Below are 18,102 nucleotides of genomic sequence, written 5' to 3'. Positions count from 1 at the left end.
TCGCAAGTTTGTTGTCTTACCTGTTGACAGGCCTCCAGCTTTAGTCCCCAACATCCGGCCAGTTCGAGTTCTCTTTAGGCCGCCTAAAGCAAACGCGCAACGAGTGCCATTTGGCTAATGACATCTTTGGATTGGCTTTAATTGTATAAACCTGACTTATGAGCTGAGCGCAGAGTCTAGGAAATCCAATGCCTTGGCTTAATTAGTTCTCGCGACGCAGTTTGCCAACTTCGAGTTTGTTTATTAATGAAGTTTGACATTGAAATCAGCGTGCTCGCAAAATGCTTTTGAACTTGTCAAATGGCGGATATCCTATGACTGCACAGCAGCTGTGAATGTGTCAAGTGTCTAAAGTTGTTGTTAAACAAAATTCATTTCCGAAAATGCCATAAAAGTGAACAAATGCATGAGTAATAAGAGATGTTTAGTTAAACTAAATTTCTGAAATATAGGTATAAAAAACTTAGGTAAATAAAACGAAAGTTGTATTGAGTGAAAAACACATTTTTGTTCTATGAATCATTAGAAGTAATAATTAAATTAAATAAGGAAAAGTTGTCAACGAAGTGGAAATATGAATATGAACATTGTTAACATAGCAAAGTTATAAATACATATATATATTGATATTTTATTGGTACTATTATAAGCTGAAGCTTATTGAAGAACAATAGAAGAAGTTTAGTTAAAGTAAATTCTTGAAATAGAAGTAAAGAAAACTTTAGAAAATAAAACGAAAGATGTATTGAGTGAAAAACACATTTTTATTGTATGAATCATTAGAAGTAATAATTAAATTAAATAAGGAAATGTTGTCAAGGAAATGGAAATCTAAATATGAGTATTGTTAACATAGCAAAGTTATACGTATATATATATTGATATTTTATTCTTTAACTAGTTTTCATTGGTACTATTAAAGGCTGAAGCTTGTAGAAGAACAATAAAAGAAGTTTAGTTAAAGCAAATTGCTGAAATATATGTAAAGAAAAGTTAAATAAATAAAACAAAAGTCGTATGGATTGAAAAACATATTTTTATTGTATGAATCATTAGAAGTAGAGATTAAATTAAATGAGAAAAAAGTGTGGAAATATGAAGTTAACATACTGAAGTTATTTATTTTATTGTTGAATTTATTTTCATTGCTATTACTACAAGCTGAAGATTATAAAAGAACAATAAAAATAAACTAAATTCTTGAAATAGAGGTAAAGAAAACTTTAGAAAACAAAACGAAAGTTGTATGATTCATCAATAGAATAACTTAAATTATTTCAAGAAAAAGTTGATGACGAAATAAAAGAATAGAATATGATTCCTGACATACTAGAATGTTTACTTTGTTATAACATTGATTTTCGTTACTTGTAAATCATGGAGATACATAATGACTAACTTATAATACAATATGATATATTATATTTGGTATAACAGCAACCTCTCGTTGTAGGAGTCTCTAAATTCGGCCTTCAACTTTTCACTTTGACAACGCCAAATTAACGGCATTTATGGCTCTCAATATATATAGTGACTAACATGCATATATTAATTGAGACTTTTGTTCTAATCAGAACAATCGCGTCACAGAGCAGCTCAATTTCCGAAAGTCTAACAACATTTTTGCTTTGTTGTCTAATAGCCCAGCTGCCATTTATGGCCATCAACGAGATGTTGACATTTAAAAGCGGCGCCCACAACATCCGTCGACAAACTGAGCCCAACCCGAAATAGGCACTTAAAGCTAAGGAATTTGTTGTGCATAATTCTCATAATTCATAGATTTAATAATTTTTTGGGTAAATATTGGATCAGCCCAGGTACTCGCATAGTTGAAGTAGATGCATTGAGTTGAGTTGTTTCACGCATAATGAGATGGGAATAAATATAAAAATAGTGTTTTGCATAATCCAAAAGAACGCAACGGAACGAAGGCATCCATATCGCAGGTGTATATATGTATGTACGTGTAGTGAAGTATATATCTATGGCATTTACATAACGTTCAGCGTGTATAAATAAACATGGAACGACACAGAAGCCGAGAAGAAGCTGTCGACGCAGCCACGCATAAATCTCCCATGTAAATGTGGCACAAAACTGAAGAGATCTCACAGCTCACAGCAACGGGCCAAACTCTAATTTAAATATCTTCTCAGATCATTTCTCGTCTCGTTATGTGCTCGAAATGTGGCATCTTTTTTGTGGTGGTGATTTGTAGAGCCAAGAAGTTGTGAATTGGGTGAGGTTGCAACTTGCAACGCTTCATCGCTTGATCTCTGACTCAATTTGGAGCAGGCTGGAATTCAGTTCTGCTAATGGACCATTTGATTTGCCTCAGCTGTTTTCATTCAATCATCATCGTCTTCTTTTTTATGTGCTGTTCTTCAGTGAGTTACAAATGTATACCAAATTCCAGAGACATTCTCCTGAGTGGGCAATTTACGCCTTGCAGCAAACCGACAAAAAGCAAACATTCGACGGCAGTTAGAAGTAAAAAAAAATAAAATAAAAACTGCAATTGCCGCGGGAAAAGAAAGAGAGAACTTTCCTGTGTGTGTGTTGGTTAAACCTGTTGGCCCCATTCGGTCTCGAGACGGCGGTCAGTTAACTGTTTTTTTTTTGTTTTGTGGCCTGCAAGCGGCACAATTTTTCGTATGCCAATCGCTGGATTCGTTTAAGACAAATGCAAAATTATTGAAATAGGTTGACGGGCCTCGAAACGGGTTTTCATTTTGGGCCAAAAATACCAACACTTACAGCATTCTGCTGCATCAATTAAATGCCACAACTCTGGAGCCCAGCTGACCGAGTTTAAACAAGTAGCAATTTGACTTTATCAGGGGGGAGCTAACGAGCTAACACCCAGATCCGTCTTTGACTTGCTTCATGCATGAAATTTATGCAGATTTATTTGTGTTACATATCTGCGACAGCAACAGTTGCTTTGATCTCTCTCTCTCTCTCTCTTGGGGAACTGCATTCCTTGTGGCGAGAGTTCCAAGCAGCAAGCTAAACAAGATGTTGGCCTGACCATCGGATGTTGCCATTTTTGGTCAAATAACCACAACTATTTGCAGCAAATGTGTTTCACTTTTCCACAACAAAAATGTCGCTGAGGGGGAGGACAACAACACAGTTGATCCCTTGTGTGCACAACTTGGCCTCATTGCAGTTAGCAAATTGTTTGAGAATGCAGGCCATAAACAAATTGGCAATCGATGCCGCAACTGCAAAATATGCAAATCGAGTGAAAGAAAAAAAATGGCAAACAATTAACGAAACAAAAAGCAAACAAGCAAACAGCAACCTGAGCAAATTTATGTGTAACACGGCTGTAAAACAAACGCGATATGCAAAAAGATGGAAAACAACAACAGCAGCAACATTGAAGCAGAGGCAGCAACATCGAAGCAGATTTGCATGCCACAGTTTGGTTATGCAATTGCGAACGATGCGAATTGTTTTTTGCGGTCGGATTGCATTAAGCAAAGAGCAAAGATTTATGTTTATTAACGTTTAGCTGACCCAAAAACGCAAAAAACGTTGAGCTACTGCAAAAATCAAGCGTAGCATCCACAAGAAGTTTTATATTTAACAATGGGTCAACTTTCGTTTGGCTTTGATAAATGAGTGGCCAAAAACTTTGGCTGTTGTCATCTCTCATCTCTCATTGTTTTCTGGTATTTTTCCCTGTGGGTGTTGTCGCCGTTGGTGTTGCTGTTGTCAGCCAACCAGCAGGCCAGCCAGCAACAACACTTTCCCAATTAGTGCTGGGTGCTAAAGAGGGCTAATGACTTAAAGACATAACGCTGCATTGTTCACAGCAGCTCTCTTTGTTCTGATTGCTGTGAGTAATCTTCAAATTGTTGCAGCAGCAACAGCGACGTGAGAACGCGTAATTATTGCATTATTTCTTTGTTTCAACCAAAAACAAAAAAGAATAAAAGAGAACTGCTTAAGGAACTCAACGATATAATTACAAGTAATTCTATTTAGAAACCAGTTTGGCATTAGATTATTGCAGTCATTGCAGATGTTGTTGCAGTTGCCGATGACAACACATTGGACAGTCACAGTGTTTGCCTGGGCAAATTTTAGAAAGTCATTTACAATTTACCATTTACACATGCGACAAGTTAAAGCGCAAACATCAACAAACCACAAATACCAAAAACTAACTAACCAACAGCAACAGCAACAAAGACATGCAACTGATTACCCAACAGCAATCAGAGTCAAAGAGCAGACAGACCTCGAGTTTGTCGATTTGGCCATGTGACAAACTCTGTGTGAAGGCCCAAGCTTGCAACCAGCTAGTCGACAGCAAATTTCAATAATTTTCATTATCAAGATGAAGATTGATGGATGCTTTGGCCAAGCACATGGCCAACCAACAATTGCTAATGCAAATTGCCATCGCTACTGACTACTGCGAATTTTGTGGCCGCTCTTTATTTGCATTCAATAGTGTTGTCTGTGTTTGTGGCATGCAGCAGAAGCTGCACTTACTTTGCGACTCTCTGCCAAATAACAGTGAAAGTTAATTGCTGACTTGGCCAATGCAGCAGCAGCCACAGCAGCAGCAACAGGGCTTGCGCAACGGCAACGGCTGCAAAGAAAGTTTTTCTTTATTTTGTTTATAGTTGTTTATGTTGATGCGCTAATCACAGCTGTAATATACATAACTCATTACTCATTGCTCATTTCGCTTTATATCTTTTGCAGAATATGGCCTAAGGTGGCAACGTAACACAGCAGCAAGAGCGACAACAGCAACCAGCCACAGCAATTGTCAGCAGCCAGAGCAAACAGACTTCAAGCAACATGTCATCCTCGATTTGTTCACACTTTACGCAGAATGCGTGGAAGAAGGATCTCTGCTCGAACTGTTTCAAGTCAAAGGATGAGCACAAAGCAGCAGCAGCTGCTGCCGCTGCAGCTGCAGCACAGCACAGCGGTGGCAAGTTGAGCAGTGCCTTGAAATCCTCAGACAGCAGCCACACAAAGACTGATTACCCCAACAAGCACAAGACGCCAGCGAAAAGCATCATCAAGAAGGCTTTCGGCGTGCGTCTAACAACCACATCGAGCAGCAGCAGCAGCACATTTAGCAAACTCAGCAGCAGCAACAGCAAATCGGGTAAGGTTTGCTTCCCCAAGCAGCTGCATGAGATCATTGGCTATGGCGGCGAGTGGTCGGAGGATGATGACGACGACGACGATGATCATGACTTTATGAATCTGGGCAATGAGCACGATGACATGGCCATCACGGAAACCGACGACGAAGAAGCCGTCGAGCTGAAACGCATCACGCGCGCCAACACCGACTTCAACATGAACAATGGCAATCTGTTGGGCGATGCCCAGGACAACATTAAGAAGTCATTTGCAGCACTTAAGCTGGGCGCACCGCAAGTGGACAAGGAGGGCAAAAAGCAAACGCTAACGATCAATGTGATGCCCTTTGGCCAGCCGACAAAGTCAGCGACGCCAGCAAAGACGGCGCCAACAGCAGCCAAGACAGAGACTGCAAAGACAACAACAACAGCAGCAGCACCAGCAACGACAGCTGCAACAACAACGGTGACAGCGAAGCCTGTTGCCATCAAGAGCAGCATCACGACCAAGAAGGTGACCACCACATTGACCCCAACGTTGGTCAAAACGACAACGACAACAACAACAGTGGCTGCCACAAGCACAACAACAGCAGCAGCAACAGTCTCGTCTCGTGATGGCAAGGACAGTCCACCCATTGAGCGTGCCATGGAAAAGTCGCTGCTCGATGAAATCTCCGAGACGCTGCAGCAGAAGCAAAAGCAAAGCGAGAGCAACTCCAGCACAGCCAGCACAACAACAACTGTTGCCAGCAGCAACAGCCACAGCAGCGGCAGCAAAATCAAATTCGAACTGAGCGCACTCAGCGATTCGCCGAAGCCATTTCTCGACCTTAAGAAGCCAATCGCGCGTAACGCGCCCATAACCAAGGATCAAACGAAGCCCAAGGTGAACGTGTGCCACAAATACTCCGACACGGACAGCAACTGCTCCGACACGGAGAACGGCGTCTCCGCCTACTACGATGTCGTGGAAACGCAGCTCAGCTACGAGAATCTTCCCGATGGCAAGTTTAGCGAGCAGGTGGGCGTGGCCAGCGCCTCTACGGAGACAACAACCTCTCACTACTCGAGTTCGCAGTACATCACAGACATGTTGCTCAGCTCGAAGACACGCGCTGCCAGCTACAATCTGCACGAGGGCAACTTTATGACCAGCAAAATCACCTCGGATGGTCTGATTGTTACCAAGTGCAGCTCTGACGATGCTCTGGACTCCACAGGCAGCAGCTTCGATGGCAGCTCCGATGAGGAGAATGCCTACAACATGATCCGCAGCGAGTCGGATTCGGGCATTGGCATCAGCATTGGCAGCGAGTACAAGAATCTGCCAAATGGAGGTGCTAAAAGTGGCATCGAACAACGTTCGCTGGTAGAAAAGAAACTCAGTGCGAGCACCAACAACTCGGACTACGAGGACATACAGATTGGCGATCAATCGAGCAACCAGGCGGCGGTCAAAAGCCGTGAACTGCATGGCGAACCCGACGGAAGTGCCGATCCCGACAACAAGCTGGAGCAGCAGCAACAACAATCGAAGCAACAGGAGTCTACGACAATAGAGCAACAGTTGCCCGCTTTGCCCAAGTCACCTCCGCCGCCCATGAAATGCGATGCACGTCCCTCTTTCCTACATGGCCTTAAGAAACCAGAGTTGCCAGCAAAGCCATTGGTCAGCAGCAACAACAACAACAGCAGCAGCAGCAATAATGGCGTCAGTCCGCTGCCGATGAAGAGTTTCATGAGCAAGCGTCAGCCGAGCTGCGCTGAGCAACAATTCATCAGCCAACTGCAGACAGCAATCTCCAAATCGAGTGAGAATCTGCTGGCAGCGGCAGCAGCAGCTGCGGCCGCTGAGTCAGCCAAGAATGATGATGCCAAGCTAAAGAAGGGCAAAGCGCCGAATCCGCCGCCGGAGCCAAAGCTGAGCGCACCGCCTACGCCGGAGCGTGACTACAGCTTGGTAGTTGAGTTCGAGCAGGCCTCGAAGGTGGAGGCAGCAGCAGCAGCTGCCGCTGAGCCATCCACAACAGCAGCAGCTACAGCAACAAGCACAGCAGTAGAAACAACCACAACAGCAACCACTTCAGCTACTCCCAGCAACCTCTACACCAAGAAGCCGCCAGTGGCAGCCGCTACACCTGTTATACGCGAGAAGGATAAGCGGGAGCGTGCTGTCATCAATCCCAAGTTTCGTAGTCTCAACACCTTTGTGATGCAGCGCGCCAATGCAGCCAAGCAGCTGCAGCTACAATCCGCCAGCTCGGTGCTGAATCTGAAGCAACCTTTGACTCCAGAACCAACGCCTCGCAATCAGCGGCATCTCTCGATGTCTGAGGAGTGTTTGGCTGCCGCTGGCCTCACGGAGCCACACGGCAGCAGCAAGAAGTCACCCACAGCATCGCCGCCACAGAAGCAAAAGTCCAAGTTCTCCATCAAAAAGTTTCTGCGCATGGGCAGCAATGGCAACAAGGCCAACGAGCCGCTCTCCAAGAAGGACAATAGCGTCTACACCGAGATTTGCACAGGTGACGATGGCAGCGTGGTAGGAAAGCCTCGCTTGGTCATCATTCACCCCATTGACATTAATCCCACGGCCGTCGAAGTGGTCAAAGATATCACCAAGACCAGCGACACGGTCTCAGCACAAACGGTGGCTGTGGTCACCGCCAAGCCGCCAGCCCCTCCGTTGCGTGCCAGCGAGGGACAACGCGCCCATGAGGTCAACAAGCCGGCACGCCCACCGCCGCCCAAAAGCGCCGAACTGCGACGCAAGCAGAAAACAGAGTTGACAGCAACGTTGAGTTCAAGCAGCGTGGATTCCGTCAAGATTAGCGGCAATCCCAATGCTGGAGGTTCCATCAAATCCAAGGCGGACAATGTTTATGCCAATTTGGGTAAGTGACAAGTGTGTCAATGGGACACTGGTTAATCAAATGCCAAGCACATCTTCGTGTTGTGGGTGTTGCCCAGGTCGTCGTGATCCAGTTCCACTCGAGGAGAATAGAAAGCGCAAACAGATCACGTTCACTGCGACCTTCAGAATGTGGGTCTGAAGGGTCTCTCGAAGTCTCTCGAGTGGAGCAGCGTGCTGCCAAGTGTTGGTGGCACCTTCTTCTTCTTCTTCTGGTCGACAAGAATGTTGAAAGTAGAACCGAAGCGAGGCAAAACAAGTTACGCATTTCAATCAATATAACGGGCACACAACGATCTCGCGTGCTTATGGCCAGTGTTAGAGCCAAAGTCGTCTCATCGCCAGGTAGCCAGATTAAAGTAGGTTAAGTGAGCCAGCCAAAGTATGCGGTCGCTTTTACAGATGAACAGCAACAACAACGACGCAAAATCGAAATGAAAACAAACCAAAGCCCAAAGCCAGATACAGAGACAGAGCCAATGAGGTAACCACAGGTGAATGCTTAGCCATAGAACATCCAACAAGAAGAAAACTGGCGAAACGAGAATCGCTCGGCGGTGAAAGAGTTTGGAATCGTTGAGACCCATTTCTTAGCTGACATTTTGTGGTCAGGCCAATGTGGCGAGAACTTGTTACACCTGCTGCTGCTGATGTTGCTCCAGCTGCTGAAGTGGCAAAGTGAGAAGAGACGAGGGGAGGGCAGCTCATCAGTGGCTGTGGCTGAGACTGAGACTGTGGCCGTGGTAAAGCCAAAGCAATTTGTTAGACATCTTGGGGCACAGCTGCGGTTGTAGTCTGACTTCGTCTGTCCACCATTACGCGAATTGTAATTTGCTGTTGAATTTGGGTCAAAATCATAATTAGTGTCGCAGATTATGCAGCCAACTGTTAGCCCTGATAACCGAATAACTTATGGCTAAATCATGAGCTGCAAAAAACAGTCAGTTAGATGTGATCAAATCTACAAAAAGATGCTAAAATGCAGAAGCCTCAATTATCTGTAGAAATCTGGTAATTAATGAGGTGTTTTGAATTTAGATTTTAAAGATCATCAATGGGACATAAAGTTAAGCATATTTAAAAGATTTCTGTTAAGCAAAAACAAAATTATGCTATATAGTAAAAGTTTTCTATAGGAATGAAATAGGGGTACAATAAAGTCAATTATAAAGAGCAAATATTCTTCAGTGAACTAAATATATATTATGGATACCAACGAAGGGACTTAACATAATATAAAAGACATTAAGATCTCAATTTCAAACTATTCCCATATTGCCTGACATATACAGATTCCTTTCCTTCTTCCTTTTACAATCCCTGTCAAATCTATTCCTAATCAATGACTTTTTCTTTGCCCTGTAATTACAGGTGAAATCCGCTCCTCGATAGCACCCCGCAAGCCGGAGCGCACGGCGAGCATGCGGGAGCGTGAAGCGCAGTTGGAACTGGTCCGTAAGCGCGGCATACTTACCGATACTATCTCCATTTGCTCGTCAAACGGTGAGAATGTAACGGCCGATCAGTCCAAGGCGGCCACCAACAGTGTCCTCTACGAGAAGCCCCCAACAAGTGCACTCAATTCCACAACCACGACAGCCACATCGACCATCAACAGTCGCACCAGCACCTTCGAGCGGCAGCCCAAGAAGGCCGAGACCAAGATGTCGATATCAAGCAAGCTGGAAATCTTTGAGCAGCGTGCTCACGATGCCACAGACACGGCACAGCGCAGCAGCTTGAAAGATTCAGTGCGCAAGATCAACAGCACCATTGACAGCTACTTGAAGGACAAACGCGACTATGAGAACATGTACGAACTGGTCAAAATGGGCAACGACAACAGCAGCGGCAACAAAACAACACCAAGCACAACGACTGCTGCCACAGCGACGCCTCCGATGCCGCCAACACGCAGCAGCAACCTCGATCTGAGCAATGTGGCAGGACAACGACTCAACCAGACGAGCAGACGCAACACCAACAACAACATCTACTCGGACACCGCTTCGATAGCCAGCTACACGCGCAGCGAGTACGGCCCAGTGCGTAACTATGGCCTGAACAACAGCTTGGGTGAGTCTTGAATTAATTTCAATTACCATTCCTTTACTAAATTCAGTTTAATTCCCATTCACAGCCAACATTCCACGCGTCATCTCCGCCTCGTATGCGGGCAGCGAGGTGGGCGAGTTCGACATCTATGCGCCGTACAGCTACTATGGCAGCGAGGCTGGCGGCGATGTTGCCACGGACATCAACGACAGCGTCTGGGGCATGCCAATGGTAAGTGGAACTTATCTCCATTCATTCCACAAAATCTTACTAACTTTCAAACCCTGATTTTAGGGCAACAAGAACCGCAGCAAGGCCACGAATCGTTTGCGCATGCGCAAAGGACGCAGTGTCGTGCACAAGACCATCGAGGATAACTACACAGCTGTGGTGGTGGCCAACCACGAAGCACTTGCCCAAGTGCTCGATCAGGTGAGTACTCTTAAAAATACTCCACACAAAACAAGCTCAGCTAATCCTTAACTCCCTCTACAAATAGCTACAACAAACGCCAGTTGTGCCCGCCGCTTTGCGACCGCTGGCCAATGCCATTAACTTGCGTTTCGAGGACTTTAGCATACTGGACGGCGCCCAGGCCTTTGTGGTGGGCAAGAAGGCCTTCCATGCTGCACTCTGGACCACATCGCCAGTTACCTTGGCCCTCTCGGCCGATTGCAATCAGCTGGCCGGCGTCGGTGGCGAACTGAGCCAATTGACAGGCGGCGTTAGCGATGTGCTCAATCCGATTACCGAGTTTTGCGATCTGGTGCCCAGCTACCAGCTGCCATTGATGCCCACCACAGAGGTGACACTGCTGCAGGCAACCATCTCAGTGCTGCCCAGGCTACAGCTGGAGACATTGCAATCGATTGGCGCCATACTCAAGGGCAAGTCTCAGGTGCTGGACAAGAGCAACTTCAATTTCCGCGGCTCAATACCAAATCTGAGTGGCCTGAAGGAGGCGGGCGCTAGCAATGCATTGCGCAATGTGGTCTCAGTGCAGAATCTGAGCACATTGAACGAAGAGTCGACGTCGTCCATCAATGCAGCTGTCAATGGTGGCGAGGAGAGCACAAACAACACACCCAGTCCCATGCCTGCCTTTGATGATGTGATGACGCGAGAGGTGGCATTCATAATGCTGCAGCTGGTCAATGGCATGAAGAATCTACAGGCCAAGGCCATCGAGGAGACGCCGCTGAGTCTGTCCAATGTGGTGCTGTCCAAGGACATGGACAACAAGGATGCACAAGCGCGTCTCTGCGTGCTGCAAGGGTAAGTCCAGCATAATAAATAACTACGGTTGTCAGTTAACTAACTCTACTACTTATTGCAGCAACAACAACGATGACGATGAGCCCATGGGCACGCTCTGCAAGTGCGCTCACGGCGCTCTGACCGACATGCTGCCCGCCACAAAGATCACGCCCATTTTAGCCGACATACTTCAACAGGAACGCGCCGAGTCGCTGTCCAAGGCCAAGTCCGTGCTGGAGTTTGTGCTCTGGGGTCCCTCGGATGTAGCGCTGACCGGCGTCACCAAGGAACGTGAGCTGGCACTGCAACGTTGGCTAGATCTAGAACGAGCCACAGTACTCCATGGACTGGTGCGCACCCGAGTCGAACTAACAGTCTACGACGAGTGTCATCTGATGTTCCTGGTACGCTCCACGGCCAAGATGATGAACGATGCAGCCAAGATAGTGTGCAGCTATCAACAGCAGCAGCAACAACAACAGCAACATGAATAATGTATAACTTAATTACGAGCAAAGCTAAATAATATTTATTATACAAGTTTATCATATGCTTTTAGTCCTTTGATTAGTTTAGTTGATATACGCCCGAACTTGCAAGAGTTCCATATCTAGATACATATATTATATTATACTATACGTCGAGAGATCAAATCTATTTGCAATTACGATAAAAACTACGAAGACGATCCGACAATGCCTTTAGCCCTTACTTTGTACACTTCTTTGCCCCAGCGTGCCAAACTCGAACAACGCGCGGAAATTGTCTTGTAAAAAAATATGAGAAATATGCAGCAATAATTCTGTCAGCAGTGAAACTTTAATTAATTCTAGTTTATTCTTAAATGTTAGTTACTCTATATGCAGCTATTTATACATTACTTATTACTTATTACACAACAACCGTTGAGAACTACAAATAATTTGAAAGTCAACTTCGGTTTGTAAAGAATAAAAAACATTGGTGTTTGTTTGAATATCCATACATAAGCTTACAATGTACTGTACATCTATCAATATGCAAATAAATAAAATGGAAAATTCTTAATTACTTTGTATGAAATATTAGTAAATTTTTAAATCAACTTCAATCAACATTTAAAAATGAATTATTCTCACTGAAGATTGCTGAGAAAGAGATCAGAGCACAAGAGCGAGAGATTAACTAATCAAAAATATATAAATACATATACATATTATATTATATACATTTATTGAAACTAAACAGAGTTTATTAGCTTGTCAATACAGTTTGCCGCGCAGCAGAAATATCAGAATAACAAATCGCCTGTTTTGGTTTGATAAGGTTTTTCGCTATAATGTTTACTATCTTTACTACGTACTATGTGAATCACAAAAGTTATACTCTACCATACAAAGTAGTTAAAGCAATATAGTAACAATTACTGTTTGATAAAATATTATCTATATAAACTTCAAATTGAAAACTTTGCGCACAATGTAGAGCTTATTTTTTAAATAATTTATTTAATTAAATTTAATTTACAAAGAGTATTCAATATTTCAATATTTAACAAAATATAGAGAGTATTAATGAAAAGCTTTAATATTTATTCCGTTAATATCGCAAAGCTTTTACTCGCTGAGCGTCCACACAAACATTGTTATCATTTGGCGTGTCATGCTGACAGCAATTAACCATCGATCTCATCCGCTCTCTGACTCGCTCTGCGTATCTCTCACAGTCGTATCAATAGTAAACACTCAAATTAAAAAAGCTTGTTCGTTGACCATATAAACGGCGAAGTTCGCCAGCTCTGCGCTCAGTCTCCCAGCGAGTACGCAATCAAAATGTTTGTTCAACACGCCAAATTTCGACCTCTGATACGAGTCACAGCAATACAACAGGTTTGTTTCAATATCTACTTGATATACATACAATTATTGGACTACGCATTTATATTGAGCAGCGGCAACAAACGAGTGCTGCCAGTGTCAATGTTGCAGAAACAGAGGCAACCGAGTCGAAGCGAGTGGAGTGGGATGAGGCACGCCCCTATAAAGCTATACCCAAGGTGAGCCTGGCGTACTTTGTGGGCAACATGCTGCCCGGTGGGAAGTACTACAAAAAGGAATTTGACAGTATCATGGGTGATCTGACAAAGCGCAAAGGCACTCTCTATAGACTGCCGGGCATCATGGGAAAGGATGAGATGCTTGTATCTAACGATGCGAGTCATTTCGAGCGCGTTTTCCGCGTTGAAGGACCTTGGCCAGAGCGACAGGGCAGCGCGATCGTGGATTATCACCGCAATAAGTATCAAAAGGATTTCTACCAGGGCGTTGAAGGCCTCATAGCCACGTAAGTAACTATAAAATCTTCCACTTAAGAGAAGTTGTTAAATGAATATTTTACAGTCAAGCAGAAGTATGGTCAAAGTTCCGATCCGCAGTCAATCCCGTCATGATGCAGCCCAAAACAGTGCGTCTATATTACCAAAAGATGTCGAATGTGAACAAGGAATTTATTCAGCGGTAAATGAAAACATATATTTAGTTCTTTAAAATATATCTTATTTATTTCTTTTCCTTAAAAAGCATTCGAGATATACGCGACAGCACAACCTTTGAGGTTCCCGATACCTTTGAAGAGGAAATCAATCGCTGGACACTGGAATCAGTTTCTGTGATTGCTCTGGATAAGCAATTGGGTTTGATCAACACAAATCGCGATAATCCACGCGCCAAGCTGCTCTTCGAGAATCTGACCGATTTCTTTGCTCTTGCTGCTGATATTGAAATCAAACCTTCATTGTGGCGGTATATTCCCACACCCGGTTTCAAGAAAATGATGAGAATCCTTGACAATATCCAGGAAGTTACTGTCAGCTACGTAAACGAAGCTTTGGAGCGCTTGGAACGCGAGCCATCCAACAAACCAGAACATGAGCAGAGTGTACTGGAAAAACTGCTGAAGATTGACAAAAAGGTGGCCACTGTCATGGCCATGGATATGCTGATGGCTGGCGTGGATACAACCACAACGACCTTCACTGGTGTGCTGCTGTGTCTAGCCCAGAATCCTGAAAAGCAGGCAAAGCTGCGCGAAGAAGTTCTGCGCGTTTTACCCAATAAGGATTCCGATTTCACTGAAGCTTCCATGAAGAATGTGCCCTACTTGAGAGCTTGCATCAAGGAGGCTCTTCGTTTTTATCCCTTGACTTCGGGAAATATACGAGTGACCAAGTCGGATGTGATTATAGATGGTTATCAGATTCCAAAGGAAACGGCTGTGATAATGTCCTTCCTTGGCTTCAATAAAGATGACAGTCTATATCCCAGGAGCAAGGAATATCTGCCCGAACGTTGGCTACGCCAGTCCAAGACAGAAGCTACCGAAGGCAAATGTCCTGTTGACCTTAAAACCACCAATCCTTTCTCCTACTTGCCCTTTGGTTTTGGTCCTCGCATGTGCGTTGGCAAAAGGATTGTCGAAATGGAATTGGAGTTGGGCATCGCTCGACTTATTCGCAACTATAATGTCGAGTACAATTACTCCATGGAGAAGCCGTTCAAGAATCTGCTCATTAATGTACCTTGCATTCCTCTGAAATTCAAATTCACCGATGTAGAAAACTGAGCTGATTCAACTTTTTTGCGTTTTGACAATAAAATATAGATTAGATACTCACTAGTGTAAAAAGATAATACATGTTTTTATTATATGTTTGACCATTACGGCTATATCTCTCTGATAAGCTATCGCTGATATGCCTTTGTTGATAAATAAAAGTTTTACTAATCAGTTTAATATCACTTTTGAAATGTTTTTAATGATAAGATACGGGTGAAATGGCTATAAAAACTAATTCTTTACCATGATGGCCTTAAAATATTTAATTCATATTTTATCGATGTATAAATTAAAGTTTACCTTACAATATAAAATAAAAAGGCAAATTAGATATGAAATATCACCATCAATATATCAGGATCACCCAAAAATGTATCTTAAGATTTTGTCCTTGCTGTGTAGTGTAAGTTAAAATCTTTTACTATATCGTATCAATATTTAGAAGCAATTAAACGTATTAATAGCACATGCAACAAGCTTATAAACTCTGAGGTTGATTAGCTTTATACGCAGTTCAAAATTAAGCACGACGGCAGAATGTTAGGACCCCACCCGAAGCTCCGACAATTGTTAAGAACAACAAGAATACAGCAGGTGCGTAAAGATTTCTACTATATCGAAATATGTATATAGTTACAAATACCTTCGATTAGCGGCGGCAAATATGTGTTTCAACGGAATTAAGGACTAAACCTACGGAATGGGAGCAAGCTCGTCCGTTTAAACAAATTCCCAAAGTGGGACTATTGAACTTTGTGTACTACATGCTCCCCGGTGGAAGATACGCGAAAATTGAGTTTCCAGACATGATGTTGGATCTACATCGCCGACATGGACCACTCTACAGACTGCCAGGCATTATGGGCAAGGCGGAGTATCTTGTGTGCAGTGATCCAGCTCACTTCGAGCAAGTTTATCGGGCTGAAGGATCCTCTCCGGAAAGACAAGCCAAGTCAATATTAGACTATCACCGAAACCAGCACCAGGCGAACTTTTATCAAGGCGTTGAAGGACTTGTTTCCACGTAGGGTATTCAAATTAATAAATTACAGAAGTAAAATTGCTCATTTCAGCACGGGACAAACTTGGTCAAAATTTCGCTACACTGTCAATCCCATTCTGATGCAGCCTAAAACTATTCGTTTATACTATCAAGAGATGTCAAATGTGCACAAGGAATTTATTGAGCGGTAAACTTATTAATCTTAAAATTCCTTAAAAATAGCTATACTCTTTTATATGTTAAAGCATTCGAGAGATACGTGATAGCAGCACCTTTGAAGTACCGCATAATTTTGAAGACGAAATCAATCGCTTGACTCTGGAGTGTGTTTCAGTGATTGCCTTGGATAAACAGTTGGGACTCTTTAAAGACAATCGCAATGATCCGCGAGCAAAGAAGCTCTTGGATAGTCTCGTTGAAGTATTCGCTCTTGGTTCTGAGATTGAACTTAAGCCTTCACCTTGGCGTTATATATCCACCCCATTATTCAAGAGAACTATGCGGGTTTTGGACACAATTCAGGAGCTGACTGTTGGCTATGTGAATGAAGCTGTGGAGCGCTTAGAGCGCGAACCGTTCAATAAACCTGAACATAAGAAGAGTGTGCTGGAAAAGCTACTGAAGATTGATAAGAAGATTGCCACAGTAATGGCCATGGACATGATGTTGGTGGGCGTAGATACGGTAAGGCGTAATGACATATTTTACTTCAGAGTTTACCTACTCAATTTTTGCTTCCTAGACTGCTAGCACATTTGCAGCTTGTCTGTTGTGCCTTGCACAAAATCCGGATCAGCAAGCGAAACTAAGAGAGGAAGTGATGCGTATACTACCTGAAAAGGACTCCGATTTCACAGAAGACTCTATGAAGAATATGCCATATTTGCGAGCCTGCATTAAGGAAGCTCTGCGTCATTATCCTCTACTCTCAGCAAATAGTCGTATTATTAAATCGGACATTGTACTTAATGGTTATCAAATACCCAAAGATACTGCAATTATAATGCTATCCCATGGACTTACGATGAGTGACGAAAACTATCCCAGAAGCAAGGAATTTCTACCGGAGCGTTGGTTACGATCGAATAATAAAAAATATGCGGGTGGCAAATGTCCAAATACGATGAGAGCAAGTAATCCATTTAGCTACCTTCCCTTTGGATATGGACCTCGCATGTGTATCGGTAGACGGATTGTCGAGATGGAACTGGAGTTGGGCATTGCTCGACTTGTTCGTAATTTTTATATCGAGTTTAATCACCCAACGGAGAAACCATTTAAAAGTTTAATTATAAATGTACCAAACATTCCGTTGAAATTTAAGTTTGCAGATGTGGAATACTAAAAGATGATAGTATAATAAAATAGAGTTAAAATAAATTTGTTTATTACTTTGAAAATCTAAGTCACAAAAGAAAGAGTATTTCATCGTCCATGTGTTATCTTCTTTTTTTGTATTTACATTTAGAACAAGTTTGGAACTCTCTCGTAATCACAAAAAAAAACAAGTAAGAAAGTTACAGTCGAGTGTGCTCGACTGTGAGATACCCGCTACCCATTTTTAATAAGGCCAAAATATTGGTATTATTTTCAAAATATACCGAAAATACTAAAAAATACTAAAAATATACCAAATGGTATGTTTGGTATATCGATACAGCACACCATTCAAAATATACCATAGACGGCACAATGTGCCAGATTGTCGGCCAAAGCAACTCAGACCCCTAGTAAGTAGGCGTTTTTGCCCATACAAAAGTATTTCTTTAATAACTTCCACAATTTTTATCTGATCGCAACTAAATTTTCAGGAATCATAACTACTATAGTAATTATTGTATATACTAAAATTCTAGCTTTAAATTTACGCTTGTTATTCGATTTTTTTGATTTACGGGGCGGAAGTGGGCGTGGCAAAAATTTGAAACAAACTTGATCTGCGTGCAAACATAACAAATGCTGTCGAAAAAAAATTATAGCTCTATCTCTTATAGTCTCTGAGATCTAGGTGTTCATACGGACAGACGGACAGACACACAGACGGACAGACGGACATGGCTATATCGTCTCGGCTGTTGACGCTGATCAAGAATATATATACTTTATAGGGTCGGAGACGCCTCGTTCTACCTATTACATACATTTCCTGCCGGCAC

At 43.0% G+C, this 18,102-nt stretch overlaps 3 protein-coding genes across 4 annotated transcripts in view; all 3 read left to right on the top strand.

Moving 5' to 3' along the window:
* The window catches only part of LOC117573864 (serine-rich adhesin for platelets), a 38,446-nt gene extending 26,050 nt beyond the window's left edge, over window positions 1-12,396 (top strand). Inside the window, exons 3-8 of one of the 2 annotated variants that reach the window (XM_034257339.2) lie at window positions 4,729-8,020; window positions 9,409-10,113; window positions 10,178-10,323; window positions 10,396-10,524; window positions 10,592-11,367; window positions 11,429-12,396. In XM_034257339.2, coding sequence (XP_034113230.1) covers window positions 4,828-8,020; window positions 9,409-10,113; window positions 10,178-10,323; window positions 10,396-10,524; window positions 10,592-11,367; window positions 11,429-11,843 — 5,364 coding nt within the window. In that variant the 5' untranslated portion in view covers window positions 4,729-4,827 and the 3' untranslated portion in view covers window positions 11,844-12,396. Of the gene's footprint in view, window positions 1-4,728; window positions 8,021-9,408; window positions 10,114-10,177; window positions 10,324-10,386; window positions 10,525-10,591; window positions 11,368-11,428 lie in introns of both variants that reach the window. The other variant, XM_034257336.2, reaches the window with a different exon arrangement.
* A 764-nt stretch (window positions 12,397-13,160) lies between these two features.
* On the top strand, window positions 13,161-14,949 carry LOC117573867 (probable cytochrome P450 12a5, mitochondrial). Its single transcript, XM_034257344.2, has 4 exons — window positions 13,161-13,217; window positions 13,280-13,671; window positions 13,728-13,844; window positions 13,908-14,949. Exons 1-4 carry the CDS (start codon window positions 13,161-13,163, stop codon window positions 14,947-14,949), a joined length of 1,608 nt encoding a protein of 535 aa, XP_034113235.1.
* Window positions 14,950-15,480: 531 nt separating this feature from the next.
* LOC117574878 (cytochrome P450 CYP12A2-like) lies at window positions 15,481-17,291 on the top strand. The gene is made up of 5 exons (XM_034258908.2): window positions 15,481-15,537; window positions 15,597-15,967; window positions 16,017-16,133; window positions 16,192-16,630; window positions 16,689-17,291. Exons 1-5 carry the CDS (start codon window positions 15,481-15,483, stop codon window positions 17,289-17,291), a joined length of 1,587 nt encoding a protein of 528 aa, XP_034114799.1.
* Window positions 17,292-18,102: the final 811 nt, after the last annotated feature.

The sequence above is a fragment of the Drosophila albomicans genome, chromosome 2R (genome assembly GCF_009650485.2).
Source record: "Drosophila albomicans strain 15112-1751.03 chromosome 2R, ASM965048v2, whole genome shotgun sequence".
Taxonomy (NCBI): Eukaryota; Metazoa; Arthropoda; class Insecta; order Diptera; family Drosophilidae; genus Drosophila; species Drosophila albomicans.
This window is presented reverse-complemented; position numbering and strand designations above follow the sequence as displayed.